Source organism: Ranitomeya variabilis, chromosome 6 (genome assembly GCF_051348905.1).
Source record: "Ranitomeya variabilis isolate aRanVar5 chromosome 6, aRanVar5.hap1, whole genome shotgun sequence".
Classification (NCBI taxonomy): Eukaryota; Metazoa; Chordata; class Amphibia; order Anura; family Dendrobatidae; genus Ranitomeya; species Ranitomeya variabilis.
The window spans coordinates 267416536-267433082 of NC_135237.1; the positions used below are offsets into that span (position 1 = coordinate 267416536).

Sequence of the window (16547 nt, forward strand, 5' to 3'; positions counted from 1 at the left end):
CCAAAGAGCAGTAACCTGGACTGTGGAACAGGGTTGCACAATGTGATCCGCTCATCTCTACTATCCACCTATTTTTTGGGCTGAACGAGAATACTTTGATTATATGTAAACATTTTAAAAGCCGTCAACCACTATGTAAAAGGTAGCCATACTCATCTACTGGCTCTTAGCCTCAATTTTCCAATGTAAACAAAGCCAAATTTATCTAGTAATCTAGCTCTGAGACATCATGCATGTTTTTTTTTCCACAACTTCTTTCACCTTGTATGTATGTGTATAAGGGAAGACCGGGCTGCCAAAGCTGCTGAAGTGCTGGGTCCGGAACTGCTGGGGATGAACCTCCTGTTCTTGGGGTTTGCAGATTGCAGCCAGAGGAGGCAATTTACTAGGGTGAAGGGGGCATGGCCAGTCAGTGTGAGGTAAAATGGTTTGCGCGGCAACAGAAGCTGTCATCCCGCCAGAATGCTGATGAGGTACTGACCGCAAACACTGAGAGGGGAGCGACGTGAACAGAAAGGGTGGCATAGTGAGGGACTCATCAAAACCGGCAGGTGCGCAGGGGAGCCTGCAATCGATGGAGCATCGCAGTACGAACGTCCGGCTGATGGCTGATATCCAGAGATGCGCATGCCGGGTAAAGCATTGCAGGTTAGCAATTTCGAGAGGAATCTTGTGGGGAGCTCTACTATCCTACTCAACACATATATGGACTATGGGCTCAGTGGGTAGAACCGGAGACCGCCTGTTGCCGCGAGAAGAAGGACCGCATGCCAGACGCCAGCAGACAGTACACTGAACACCGCCGGCATTGTGATCCACGGGGTCTTCAGAGAGTGACAGGCTACAGAGCCAAGATAAGTGAACTGTTAATCAGAGACTGTTAAGGTACCTTCACGCTGAACAACTTTCCAACGAGAACGACAACGATCCGTGATGTTGCAGCGTCCTGGATAGCGATATCGTTGTGTTTGACACGCAGCAGCGATCTGGATCCCGCTGTGATATCGTTGGGCGGAGCTAGAAGGCCAGCACCTTATTTCGTCGTTAGGTCGGTGTGTATCGTCGTGTTTGACAGCAAAAGCTACGATGCCAGCAATGTTTTACATGGAACTAACGACCTGCGAGAACGATAAGTGAATCACCGCTACGTCACAGGATCGCTCCTGCATCGTTGTGGAGCTGCTGTGTTTGACATCTCTACAGCGACCTAAACAGCGACGCTGCAGCGATCGGCTCGTTGTCTATATCGCTGCAGCGTCGCTGAGTGTGAAGGTACCTTTAGTTAAACAACTGTTTATTCAGTTTAGTATTGTACCCTTTTTACCCTGCTATCTCCTTGCATGGAATTCCCTACTGTTGACTAATTAAATATAGTTAATCCCTGCTCTGCAGCATTTGTGTTACTGCATCCCAGCACCTGCATATTACATATGGTTCCTATATGTTTTGTCAGGGTCTTTACTGTAATTGTACAAATAACTGTGAGATTTCCTTTGTTATACCAGAAAAACAAGAGAGAGGTGCAAATCCATCACTGAAGTGCATGGTTTTTAATTTCATATTTTAGCATTAAATCTGCTACATTACCATTCCACTCTCCGCATGTCTCTCTTTCCTGGGCAGCACCTGATTCTAATGGCCTTTTTTCTTCATAACTTATAGCAGTAAAGATTTTTAAACATAATATTTCCTTCATAAAGATGAGTAACTGTGTTCCTTCAGTTTAATTGATTTTGCTGGAACCTACACTAAATTTGCATTATAAAAATAAGTATAAAAACCAAATCTGGACATAAAAATGTTTGTTGTATTCCTGCATTAGGAAACCTCTCCTTTCCTTTTTTCCTTCCTACATTAATTATCATTACCAAAAGGAAAATGCCGATAGTGAGGACCTTAAAGATAATGCTCAATAAATACAGAAACTATTCACTAAAGTAAAATTAGTTAAACTCTCAACCCCTTAACTCATTAACTTTCCTGCCAACATAACTATAAGAGGGCTTGTTTTTAGAGTTTTAAATGACACAATTAATTTTACCATACAATGTATAGCACAGACACTGCAAACAAAATCTTAAAAACTTTGAGTTTCTGCTCAATTTCTGGCAAAAAGGCTCCTTATGTACATAGAGTATTTATAGACACATGGATTTTTTTTAGGTGGACAAACCAGTTGCCATATGTTTTTTAATGAAAGCCATTTCAGGAGTTTTTCATCTCCTGAAGTGGTTTTAAAGCATTTTTCATCCATTTTCACAGAGTTTAATTCTTGCAGCTTTTTTGCAGCCTTTTTATTGGACAGTGTCTAGTTTGGAGAATCTTTATTTTTCTCGCACCAGAAGTTTTTCAAAACCTGGAAGATAAATTCTCAAAATGTTGAACATATATGCAGCAAGTTGCCTTTATGGAGCGCCCGGCAGAGCTGTGGAGATACTTGGTCTCGGGCCGGTTCTTAAAGGGGATGTGTCACTGCAGCAGTGACCCAGTCCTTGGCCCTGGGCGTCCAATGAAAATGATGATAAAAAGGGAAAATAAAGTTTATAGGGGAAATGTTCGTGATGCCACCTGGTCAATATGGCTGACGCTGCAGTTTAGATCCACTGGGGCAGTTGGTGTTGCAGCAAAGATGTTTCAGCTCTCCATGGGCAGAGCTACTCCCCAGGGCAGATATAGGTGTTAATTGTGATGATGGTAGTTGTGGTAGTTGTAGTGCAGGGCAAGTGGTGCAGGAATAATTCAGAAGACCCAGCTGGGTGCAGTTTTCAATGCTTTACTCACAGTTCTGCAGATTACTGTCTCCATCTGTGTGCTGTGGTCTTCGGGTCTGTGGTCCAGCCAACCCCCAGATGATTTGGGGTACACCATTTCAGGACTCCTCTCTTATGTTCCTTTCCTGGCCATCTCACTGTTCTGATTACTGTCTCTCCTGCCCTGCGCCTTCACACACAGTGTCCCAAGACAGATGCCGCGGGCCTTGTTGGGCAACGTATTATGAGTCCCCTTGGTGCTATGTGGCTGCCTTTTTAGCGAATATGTGTGAATGTGGCACTTACAGATACCACAATCTCCAGCCTGCTAGCTGAGACTTATAGTTCTCCACTAGTCTTGGTGGCCGGTTCCCCTACTGAAACCTGGTCCCTCCACCCAACAGTAGTCAGCATGGATGCGGGCCCCACAGGTGGATACCTCACTTCCCATGCCCCTAGGACCCCTTCTTTCTCTTCTTTCTGTAGCTTCCCCATTGTCAAGCTCTCTCTTTCTGGGAGCTCCTTTCTGCATGTCTCTATCTTCTTCCTCTCACTCCCTGACTTCTCACAAGCTCTTCACCTAACTATGTGCTGCACCCACACCCTCTACCTAGTAACACTCTCCAGACTGAGATAAGGCCATCATCCCATAGGGTACGCCAAGGTGCCCTGACTGGAGTGGTGAGGTGTTGGATGCTGGTGTTAGAGTCCTGGGTAGTGCCCCCTCCTTACCTGAGAGTGGGATACTACACCTGTGGGTGATGTGCAGTACTTCTGTGGCGACCGGACCTCAGGGACACCACTTTTCCAATAGAAATCAAACTTTTTTTAACAATTTTTTTCACTTTCTTTTCAGAGCGGACCTGCTCCAAAAGCCTTCTCAAAAAACTCCATGTGTACATACTTTTACTGTAAGATGAACAGCTGACATCTCCCATACACTTGCACATGACCTGAAGCACTAAAACATGACATGTCAGTATAGGCTTAAAGGGATTGTCAACTACTTTGACAACTCCTTCTCAAACCCTGTGTTTCACTCCAGTAAAATAATGATTAGGCCGGGGTCACATTAGTGTATAGCATTCAATGTGAGAGCATTGGATCCGATATGCTAATGAAACTCGGCTCAAATTCTACTTCGAGTGTGAGCTGAGCATCACGATACTGTGACCCGATCCTCTCACATGCAGTGAGAAGGAGAGATTAATCGCTCTACCTTCTCCATTGCCTAGTTCAGCATATATCGGACAACACTTGGATGATATCCAAGTGCAGTCCAATGTTTTGCACTCACCCATTGACTTGAATGGGTTCACCTTGTCCATATACTCTGCCAATCAAAGCATGCTGTAATTTTCTTTTTCCCATGCCAAGTTTGCATGAGAAAAAATTAGCAGTTCTGCTTTGCCTCATTGAATAACACTGATCAGAGTAGAATGAAAGATTTTCTCGCATTGCACTCTTCCATACTATGCAACAGTGAGAGCAAGTGTTATGATCTGGTGACCTTGGAGCCGCATGAAACTTTCTCTGGAGTCGGTGGAACCTGTACTGACCGCAAATCCTGAACTAACACCGCAACTAGAAGTAGCCGTGGGGTGTGCCTAACATATCCTAGACACCTAGACACAGCCGGAGGACTAAATACCCCTATATATGGAAATAGGAATGCTACCTTGCCTCAGAGCAGACCCCCAAAGGATAGGCAGCCCCCCACGAATAATGACTGTGAGTAGGAGAAGAATAGACACACGCAGGTAGAAAACAGGATTTAGCAAAAGAGGCCACTCTAGCTAAATAGGAAAGGATAGGACAGATTACTAGGCGGTCAGTATTAAAACCCTTCCAAAAATATCCACAGCAGATAATACAAAATGTTCCACAATCTAACTAAAGACATGGAATGTATATCTGGAAAGAGGTGACCACGGCACTCAGGGATTCTTGGGAGGTGCTCAAGTTAGGGATCCAACCCGTAAATGTAACCGAAAATATACTTGGCACTCAGGAGAAATTCGTTGCAAGATTCAGAAATAGATTTTTATTTCGGTGCATCCAGCTCAACATATATAAACGTTTTCGGTCTCTACAAGTGAGACCTTCATCAGATACAGTTGTCAAAGCTGAAAGTTACCGATGCCAGGGGCGGTGTGGACGCTGCGCTGTGAAGCAGGGAGACGCAGCCCCGGGAGCGTCTCCCTGCTTCACAGCGCAGCGTCCACACCGCCCCTGGCATCGGTAACTTTCAGCTTTGACAACTGTATCTGATGAAGGTCTCACTTGTAGAGACCGAAAACGTTTATATATGTTGAGCTGGATGCACCGAAATAAAAATCTATTTCTGAATCTTGCAACGAATTTCTCCTGAGTGCCAAGTATATTTTCGATGGAATGTATATCTGTCACTCCAGAGAATCCAACAAGACTGAGAAAATACTGACACAATCTAAGCTGGACAAGAAAACACAAAGAATAGCACTGAATTGTGAAGCCCATAGCATGTGTGCCACAGGAAAAAAAAACAGACACTTATCTTTGCTGATTTGGCAGAAAGGCAGGAGGAACCAAGCAGAGGTCCAACACCTCCCAACAACAATTGACAACTGGCAAGGACTAATGAATCCTGCAATCCTAAATACCCCAGTCAGAACTGCAATCAGCAGATACACCTGACCAGGACTGCAACTCAGGGGCAACTGCATTACCACCTACAACCACCGGAGGGAGCCCAAAAGCAGAATTCACAACAGCGAGTCCCTATACTCAATTCTGACGCCTTCCAGCATTGACGGCACAGGCTCTTCCTGGGCTCTTGTGAAATTGTCAGTCACGTGATCCCTGCGGCCTATGTATTCGGTCTTCACTTTCCTCTTATACAGACATAATTGACATCCCAAGGAAGTAAGAGCTGTGGCTATTCCCTCACTTTCTCCAGATGTCTTGATTTGTCTGAAGGATGGGAGAATAAAGACAATGCTGATTGGCTGCAGTGGTCAGATGACATAATAATATCACACGATCCTCGGGAGAGCCAGTCCCAACACTGCTAGAACAGGGCTAGCACCGGAGGTGAGTGTAAGTGTCATTTTACAGGGGGGTACATGGTTTCAATAGAGGTTATCAGAGTATTGGACAACCCCTTTCAAGTTTCATCAGTTAAATCAGTCTCAGAAATGCAAAGTTATAAGAAGTTTATGAATATTGTCTTCAAACTGATTTATTGAGATCTTATAATTGGATTACATAGATGAAAATTAATTATGGCATATATTTTTTTAAAGTCTTTGTTTGAATTTTCTAAGCAGTACTTGCTTTTTCCATTACATTTTTTGTATTTACACTGAAATATTTTGTGTGGTTTGTATTGTACATTTTCGGCCTCACTGCACAAACCACTATAAGCACATCTGAATATACATCAATAAATTATTTTATACATAAAACCACCTATATAAAAATACTTTAAACACATTTGTCCATTGCGTTATTTATAACGCTCAGAAAAATCTCTCCGTGTGAATCCAGATGTGTACAGTAATGAGTGACGACCATCATCATGCAGAATGCTACAGTAATGACTAGGTGCAACAAGAAGACAGAATAAAGCCATGCCCTGTAATTACAGGGTGCTGAGGCGAACATTTCCAATTACCCGGTTATTTCATTGTCACAAATGTTCACATGAACATTGTTCTTATGTGCTTCTTCCTGGGATCTAATTAATCCTTCTCTCTGTTACCTCATTCTTATATCTTTGTTAAATAGAGGTAAGAGATGAATAAACTATTAGAATTATTGGGCTATTGAGTGATTCCATATAAATTAATGCCGCAGACAGGGTAATGGCCTGAGGTTTTTTTTTTTTAAAATAACACATTTTCAGTAATGCAAGCAGTATAATCTTCAAGTGAACCGTGCTGAAACGCAACATGACCAGAAATAAATAGTAAATCCCTTCTTGTATTCTTAGACATAGTGACCGCTAAAAATAGTTTTTGATGCTTAGAAAATATTTGTGCTTATTGAAAATATTTTTGCAGCAATATCTAAATGAAGCATCAATCTCATAAAAATCTTTTATGTCTTGAACTTACAGTTTTCATTTGATTGTTCATCGCCTTTAAAACACTTTAAAAATAATTTAGAATTCTAATCATAAATCGGTACATAAATGTTCTTTTAAACATTTTACATCTAATAGATTATATCTATATGTAATCTGTAGAATGTTAAACTTTGAATACATTTTTTAAATTAGGAATTTCACATCCTTTAAGGCTTGTGTCTAAAATCCTACAGCAATCCTAAAAATGTTCATTGTATAATTTCTTTATTTCAATGTATTTTTTTCCAGAAATTGCTATCGTCACATGTGTCTACAGCCTGTTTCACCTAAAGAAACACAGTTTAAAAAGGCAACGAAGATACCACTAGAAATGGTGCAATACGCCTTGTGTATTCAGCCTTAATTTCAAAATGGGTTTTGTCATGATGAAGTGTTAGGCCAGATTCACATGTTATTTAATTGTCAGTATACAAACTACAATGCTTGGAGTGGAATCATGTCTCCTAACCTGAACTTACAAACTCGTAAACCTATGTGAAGATTGAAGTTGGGGTCAGGAAGTCTGTGAACACTAAAGCCATTTTGGACCATGAAATTTTGTAAGCGTGAACCGGACCTTAGTGTGAGTTAATGGCCAGTAGCATAAAACCACACCAAAATATTTGTGCCAGTGCCATTTTCAAATTGATTGTTCAACGCCACTTGGCTTTTCAGGTACCATAAATGGTTTAATTACAAAAGTATACAAGCAACAGCAATCAGTTTAAAATAATGTGTACTTTTTGGCTGCAGCACTGCCGTATCTTGGCCTCACCATGTGAACTTATTCCAACAGTGTAAGAAAGCAATTACGGTATACTGTGAAAAAAACAATAATAGTCACCAAAATAACTTTGTTTTGCAGTGGTGTCGAAGAGGTCAATGTGTGAAACATGGTGATGAAGGACCTAAACCTACAAATGGTCAATGGTCTGACTGGTCAGGTTGGTTCCCATGCTCCCGAACATGTGGTGGAGGTGTCTCATACAAGGAGCGCCAGTGTAATAACCCACGGTATTTTTTTTTCTACTAATTGAAATTGACTTCATTAAGTATTGGTTGTGAATTTTATAACTAGTCTATTTTTGAAGGTACAGAATTATAGTTACTGTTGATATTTTAGTTTTTAAATTATCGCCGTGATCTAATCTACAAAATAAAGTTCTCATATGTGTCTACTAAATATCATGAGATCATCTTAAAGGTAACATATCATGTCAATACATGCTAGTCACCTGTAGATATTGGGTTAATCTCCAGGTTAATAGCATTCTAAAGCTTTGTGGCCACTGTCTTGAAAGTCCAGCTGCTGGTAGAAAATGAACTATATTCCTCCATGCAGCCTGCAGCCTTCTGTCATAGAGGTGTGGATTCAGTCACTGCTCAGTACATAGTGAGCAGTATTGGTAACCACACCCTGCCACTGTCTGACAGCCGGCTCAGAAGTGCATCAGTGCAGAGCGGCTGTCAGTTATTGCCAGGGTGTGGTTACACACACCGCTCACTATATACTGAGCAGTGACTGAAGCCACACCTATATGACTGAAAGCTGTAGTCTGCAGGAAGGAATATAGTTCAAGTTCTCCCAGCAGCTGAGCTTTTAGTTCAGTGGCCACATACAGTAGCTTTAGAATGCTGTTAGCCTGCAAATTGACCAAATATTTGCAGGTTAAGAGCAATTTTTGACATGACAGGTTCACTTTAACCTACCGTTAATAATTTTTTCCTCTACTTTCCTGTTCAAAAGTTTTAATTGCTTTTATATTTTCTACTTTCTTAACCTACATTAATTATGATAATCTAACACATGCAGTACTCTGACTGCTGAGACCCCAAAAGACCATAAGAGCGGTTTGTTTCTGTCCCCTCTGAGTTGAATGGCTACACATACTTAATCACCAGTCCATTCTTTCTCGTTAGAATTGCCAAAGATGGCAAAGTAGAGCTGTGGAAAGGTGAAAAATTGTTCCCTTTTAAGATGCTCACACACAATGCGGAAAACCTCTAAACATGACAACTATCTAATGTGAGTCAGGCTTCCAAACTCTCAGAACTTTCGCTTTTGAAAACAAATGTACACTTGGGGTAGGGATAAGTACCATCTTTTTCATCTCACTGTTTAGACTGCTTCATGTCACCATTTTCTGAGACCCACAACTTATATATTTTTTTGTCAATAGAGCTAATGAGGTCTTGTTTTTACATAGTGAGCTGTAGATTTTTTGTCAATTTTTTTGTCCAATTTTTGAGACTTTGTGGTAATATAATTTTTTTTATTTATTTCTTTTTAGATTGAGAAAAGGGGGATGTCATGATTGTTTCTTCTTTGTTTCTTTTTTTTTAAATTGTTAACTACTTTTTTCATATCTTTTAAGTCCACCAAAGGACTTGTCACTATACAGTATGCTGCAATGCTTTTGTACTTTAGTGAATTGCCCATACATTGTAAGCAATCCAATGGCACCTCAGCATTGTTTTGAGAGGAAGGCCATGGGTGCTTGAATTGTACTCTCCAGGTTAGAACCACTTAATTGCCACTGTCAGAGATTAACAGCAGATTCTATGTGGTTAAACAGTATTGATTGGAAGTATCTTTGATCATTGCTTTTAAGAGGTAGGTCCTGGATGTGTTATACTGAAAATACTCGATACACCTGCACCCAATGTGTGATCTAAATGTAAGACAGGTTAACATTTAAAGGATTTGCTGTAGCCATTTCTGCAGTGTTATAATATACATTGTGAATTCACTGAAAAGGTGTAGTAATTAAGTATGAAGCTTCATGACCTTTCAAAGGGAACGTTATAGCTGTCTCATGCTGTCCAAACCATGGCCCGCATGAACCAAAAAGTGTTTGCAACTAGTGTTGAGCATTCCGATACTGCAAATATTGGGTATCAGCCGATATTCGCTGTATCGGAATTTCGATACCGAGTTCCGATATTTTTGTGATATCGGAAATCGGAATCGGAAGTTCCTATAAGTTCCCAGGCGTGTGCGGTGCGTATGGTTCCCAGGGTCTGGAGGAGAGGAGACAGCAGGAAACTCTCCTTCAGGCCCTGGGATCCATATTCATGTAAAAAATAAAGAATAAAAATAAAAAATATGGATATACTCACCCCTCCGACGGACCCTGGACCTCAGCGGTGCAAATCGGCAGCCTCCGTTCCTAAGAATGCATTGAGTGTAGGACCTGCGATGACGTCGCGGTCTTGTGATTGGTCGCGTGACCGCTCATGTAACTGCGACGTCATCGAAGGTCCTTCACTCACTGCATTCTTAGGAACGGAGGCAGACGCTTGCACCGGTGAGAGCCAGGGTCCGTCGGAGGGGTGAGTATATCCATATTTTTTATTTTTATTCTTTATTTTTTACATGAATATGGATCCCAGGGCCTGAAGGAGAGTTTCCTCTCCTTGAGACCCTGGGAACCATCCAGGATAGCTTCCGATATTTGTGTCCCATTGACTTGTATTGGTATCGGGTATCGGTATCGGCGATATCCGATATTTTTTGGATATCGGCCGATCCAATTCGATACCGATACTTTTGAATATCGGAAGGTATCGCTCAACACTATTTGCAACATTTCCACTATGCTTGTTTTGCTCTGAAATGCTACAGTATCTTAGAGAGTAACATAAACAACCCCTTCAAGCAGATTATAGCAAAAAATGCCCTCTGATGAAGACACAGCGAAAAGAGTGTAGTGGTGGCAGGCTGAGGTCCTAATAATTACACTATACCAGTAAGTATCTGCACATCTCATGCACTTTAGCCCACTTGTGGCCCTGCACCATTAGCATTACTAAGTACCTTACTCTTACATTACTGCCTACATATACTTCTGTGCAGTTACCCTGTCCTCATTTTAGAGTACTGTCCTATATTGTGTGCATTAAAGCAATTTGCTGGCATTATACAGCCTTTTATTTGAGTGACAGTTTGTATTTTAATAATAGATCTAACTTTATGGTTAATTCTGTTCATTATGCTCATACAGATGAGACGCTAGATATAACGATTTTATTACTGGTTGTTATAGATTAATTATGGATTCCCCTCCACTCCTGATTTGGCTGTATGATTCTGTTTATTAATTACTAGATGGTGGCCCGATTCTAACGCATCGGGTATTCTAGAATATGTATGCATAGTGTATAGCACAGCCCACATAGTATATTGCACAGCCACGTAGTACATTGCGCAGCCCACGTAGTACATTGCGCAGCCCACGTAGTACATTGCGCAGCCAAAGTAGAACATTGCGCAGCCCAAGTAGAACATTGCACAGCCTACGTAGTATATTGCGAAGCCCACATTGTATATAGCACAGCCCACATTGTATATTGCGCTGCCCACGTAGTATATTGCCCAGCCCATGTAGTATATTGCCCAGCCCATGTAGTATACTGCCCAGCTCATGTAGTATATTGCCCAGCTCATGTAGCATATTGCCCAGCCCATGTAGTATATTGCCCAGCCCATGTAGTATATTGCCCAGCCCACGTAGTATATAGCAATGTGGGCATCATATCCCTTTTAAAAAAAAAAGAAATAAAATAAAAAATAGTTATATACTCACCTTCCGGATCCAAGCGAAGCGGTTACCGATGCTGCTCGTGCGCTCCGGTCCCAAGAGTGCATTGCGGTCTCACGAGATGATGACGTAGCGGTCTCACGAGACCACTACATCATCATCTGGCGAGGACCGGTTACCGGAGCGTCGCGAGCGGGAAAGGCCTGTTGTCGATCCAGGGGCCGATGGACGGTGAGTATATAATGATTTTTTTATGTTTTTTATTATTTTTAACATTGGATCCTTCTTTTACTATTCATGCCGCATAGGCAGCATGAATAGTAACAAGTTGGTCACACAAGGTTAATAGCAGCGGTAACGGAGTGCGTTACCCGCGGCATAACGCGGTCCGTTACATCTGCCATTAACCCTGTGTGAGCGCTGACTGGAGGGGAGTACGGAGTGGGCCCTGACTGCGGGGAAGAAGGAGTGGCCATTTTTCCGCCGGACTGTGGCCGTCGCTGATTGGTCATGGCTGTTTTGCCGCGACCAATCAGCGACTTGGATTCCATGACAGACAGAGGCCGCGACCAATGAATATCCGTGACAGACCGACAGAAGGACAGACTGACAGAAGTGACCCTTAGACAATTATATGGTAGATTTTATGTATTCTACTTAAATAAAATTTATTACTTGGTATAAGATTCTCTCTTTTCCATTTTTTTTTGCTAGAATCAGCTTGCAGGGGTTGTTTATGTTAAGTTTAAAATGTGGGCCATGTATATGGATACACCAAAATGGGAATGGTTGGTGATATCAACTTCCTGTTTGTGGCACATTAGTATATGGGAAGGGGGAAACTTTTCAAGATGGGAGGTGACCAATGCGGCCATTTTGAAGTCGGCTATTTTGGATCCAACTTTATTTTTTACAATGGGAAGAGGGTCATGTGACACATCAAACTTATTGATAATTTCAAAAGAAAAACAATGGTGTGCTTGGTTTTAATGTAGCTTTATTCTTTCATGACTTATTTACAAGTTTCTCTTTGTTTACAGCCATTAACATGTCGCAGATGTTAACATGTGAGGAGCAGATAGAAATTGTGTTAATGTCTGGTGAACACAGTACCTGGGTCATTGCAGCAGATTTCAATTCAGGACACCCTACACAAGAAAACTGTCACCATTCTCATGTTATTTAGGTGTATCCACATAAATAGCCCACCCAAAAAGAGTTTGCCTCATCACTGAACATAATGCTCTGTGTAAACTGAGGGTCCTGTTCCAATTTTTGTTTTGCCCATTCTGAAAATTCAGCAGCATTGGTATTTTGTGTTAGGGTGGGGGTGATGTCTGAGGAAGTAGTGTATAATTGGGTGTTGTCAGCATAGAGATGATACTGGAGCCCAAATCTACTAATTGTTTATCCAATAATAGCACTGTTTAAAGAGAAGGGGCCTAGGACTAAGCCCTGAGGAACCCCGATAGTAAGGGGACGAGGAGAGAACTAAAACCAGCAAAAGATAGTGAAGGAGCAATTAGAGATGTAGGAGGGGAACCAGGAGAATGCAGTGTCCTTGAGCCCAATAGAGAGGAGCATAGTGAGGAGGAGCTGGTGATCCACAGTGTCAAATGCTGCAGAGATATCCAGGAGTATCGCATGGAGCCGTGACACTTGGATTCAGCTGTTGTGACAGAGTCACTGGCATAGTATGTGAAGTGAGATACGTGTCACTTGCGCATACTGCGGTCAGTGATGTAAAACCGGAGTGTTTTTACCTCAAGCACACTAAGTGCTGAGAAGGTTAATAGGAACCTTTGTTATGGGCTCCACCATATAGCCACCTAAAGAGTCCTGACAGGACCTGTGTAAGGTCAACGTCATGCGACCATTACATGGGATGTTAAATACCTGGACATGAGAGTCAGGCAGTGTGTGTCAGGGGAACCGCAACAGGCGAATTACGACTTGGCCCTCCAGGATGCCAAGGAATATGGAAAATTAAAACAAAAGTAACAATGTCTGTAAGGGCTCAGCGAGTCCACAGCTGGGAGTATGCTGGTGAAAAATCCCCTCGCTCCCAAATGTTCAATTTGTTGCACCTGGTGCAAAAGTGGCTACAGCCAGAGGCTTCCACTCTGGCCCAGATGGTTGAGCGGGTGGTGATGACATGTTTACCCACTCCCCTCCCAGGCCAATACAGACCTGGTTTGCCCAAGGCAACCTTCGACATGCAGACCTGGTTGGCGTGGTTGAGAGTTACCAGATTGTTGAGAAATCCCTTGGAAAACTAGATGTCGCTATTTCCCCATATTGGGATACCCAAAGGCTCACCATGAAGAGTGGCTAGACCCACATGTGGGGGTGTCCCAATCCTGCTGAATGGTCCCCTAAGGCTGTTATGAAGGATGTAGTTTGTTGGCGGTGTCACCATCCTGGACACGTAGCCGCCCAGTGTCCTATGTCCCCTGAACCCATGGACTGTAGCCTAGGCAGGCACTGTTCTTATTATGCCTCTCTAGCCTGCAATGTGGACTGTCAACTCAGCAAGGATCCCCAGTCATGTACCATGTCTGTCAATGTGGTAAGGGTTCTGGGACTGATGGAATCCGGAAGTCTTGTGACCCTGATCAGCGCTGCACTGCCCCACATGTTAATCCCTTACAAAGTTGTGAGCGTCCACTGCATACATGGAGTCGCTAAATTCTACCCTGTAGCCAGAGTAACCATGGAAACAGACTGTGGTGATAAGTTCAATGAGGTTGGGGTAGTAAAGGACTTAATCCATCCTGTCATACTGGGTTGGGATTTTTCTCTGTTTTGGAATTTGTGGCAAAAGGGGGCTGTACAGAGTGTCCCGGTAAAAAGCCAGGCCCCTTCAAAGACATTGACATAAAAATTAAAGATGGAGTAGTTCCCCTTTGTGTCCTCGCTGAAGAGGAGGACAAGACGGTACAGAAGAGCCCAGCTTCACTGATTTAGAGGTGCCTGAAGAGAACTTTGGGACTGCTCAACTTTTCACATTAAAGGGCCTCTTCTGAGAAAAAGAGGACTTAATTCTATAGCGCCACCTCTTGGAAGTAGCGATCCTACAAGTCACAATCAACCCTCTAACGAGTCGTGCCATATGACTTAGGATAAAAGCCAAATCAGTAGGATCGCTACTTCCAACAGGTGGCACTATAGAGTTAAGTCCTCTTTTTCTCAGAAGAGGCAATTTGCATATTTAATTTCCCAGAGGAGCATTGTATGGCAAATAAGCCTCCTTACCTTGACAAGCCAGAGATGGTATGTCACTCTCCATAAGGAGAAACGATACCCCTTAGACCACATTAAAGGGGGCATTTGAGAATGTGACTGCATTTAATGGGTTAGCTCAAGAGTCGGGGGCTGAAACCAGGTTCCCTCACTTTGCAGTCAATGTCGGGTGACCAAACTGAGGGGAGGTGACATAGTGGATCAGCTGTTAGTTCCAGGACCCTACCGGCCGAGGGTTTTAGACATGACCCATTCACATGCTTTAGAGGGACAACTCGGGGTAGAGAAAACTTAGGAGAGAGTGTTTCAGAGATTCTATTGGCTAGGGTGTTACCAAGAGATCCTAAATTATTGTAGATCTTGCCCCACCTGTCAGATAACTGCTCCTACTTCATATTTCCGAAGCCCCTTAGTCCCGTTACCTGTAATAGAGATCCCTTTTAGAGGGTTGCTGGGGACCTGGGAGGTCCCTTTGTTAAATCTGCACGCTGCCATCAGTAAATCTTAGTGGTATTGGACTACTTGACCCAGTACCCAGAAGTGGTGCCACAGAGGAACTCTTCGGCTAAAAGTATCGCCTGGGAGCTTGTCCATATCTTTGCCTGGACCAGTTTGCCCAAGGAGATCTTGACGGATCAGGATACCCCATTTATGAGCGAAGTAATGGGTTAGCTGTGTAGAGTCCTCCAGATTGCCCAACTGCAAACCTCCGTGTATCATTCGCAGACCGATGACCTGGTGTAGCACTTCAAAAAGACCTTGAAGGACATGATCAAGAGAGTTGTGGAGAAGGACAGTCGAGACTGGGATTATCTGCTCCCATTCCTGCTCTTTTCTATCAGAGAAGTCCCCCAGGCCTCCACTGTCTTCTCGCCATTCGAGCTCCTATATGGCGGGCATCCATGAGGGCTCCTGGACATCGCCAAGGAAACCTGGGAAGACCAAGGTCACGCCGCACAGAAGTGTTATTGAGCATGTTACCCAGCTGCAGGAAAGGGTGGCAGGCATAATGCCTATCATTAAGAAACACCTTTTCCAGTCACAGGAGGACCAAGCGAGGGTGTACAAATCGATCAGCGAGGTTAAGGCAATTCTAGCCCGGGGTCCGCGTACTTATTCCTACAGTGGAGAGCAAGTTTTTGAGCAAGTAGCAAGGCTTGTATGAGATCATGGAAAAACTCGAGGATGTGAATTACAAGGTACACTAGTCTGATTGCAGGAAGCCATACCAGGTATACCATATCAATTTAATCAATCCTTGGCGGGACCGTGAACCGTTGGAAGTTCCTTGCCTGGGGGCCTGTCCCGAAGCCAAGTTCGGGGAGGTTGAGATTGCTGAGACGCTAACGCCGGCCCAAAAGCAACAATGTCGAGAACTACTGCAGCAGAACTGGGTCCTGTTCTCAGAGTTTCCAGGGTACACACAGGTAATTCAACATGACATGCTAACAGAGCCACATGTAGGGGAAAACCTCAAACCCTACAGAATCACCGAAGCACGCCGGCTGACAATCTCCAAGGAGGTGAAGCGAATGCTTGTCCTCAGGGTGATGGCAGAATCAAGAAGTGGTTGGTCAAGTCCCATGTCCTCGTACCGAAGCCCAATGGTGAGTGGCGGTTTTGTAACGATTACTGCAGGCTCAATGATGTGTCTAGTTTTGATGCATACCCAATGACCTGTGTGGATGAACTCATTGAGCGACTGGGGCCCGCAAGGTATATCACGACTCTCGACCTGAGGAAGGAGTGCTGGTAGATCCCCACATCCCAGAGCACCAAAGAGAAGACTGCCTTCTCGATGCCAGATGAGTGTTTTCAGTACACCAGAATGCCCTTTGGACTGCAGGGGCCCCAGCTACCTTCCAGAGGGCGATGGACCGAATCTTGGCTCCACACAAGAAGTAC

General features: G+C 43.3%; 1 protein-coding gene across 1 annotated transcript in view; it reads left to right on the forward strand.

Moving 5' to 3' along the window:
- ADAMTS16 (ADAM metallopeptidase with thrombospondin type 1 motif 16) overlaps window positions 1-16547 on the forward strand; it is a 370445-nt gene that overhangs the window by 233137 nt on the left and 120761 nt on the right. Inside the window, exon 12 of the mRNA XM_077269610.1 lies at window positions 7724-7872. Coding sequence (XP_077125725.1) covers window positions 7724-7872 — 149 coding nt within the window. The remainder of the gene's footprint in view (window positions 1-7723; window positions 7873-16547) is intronic.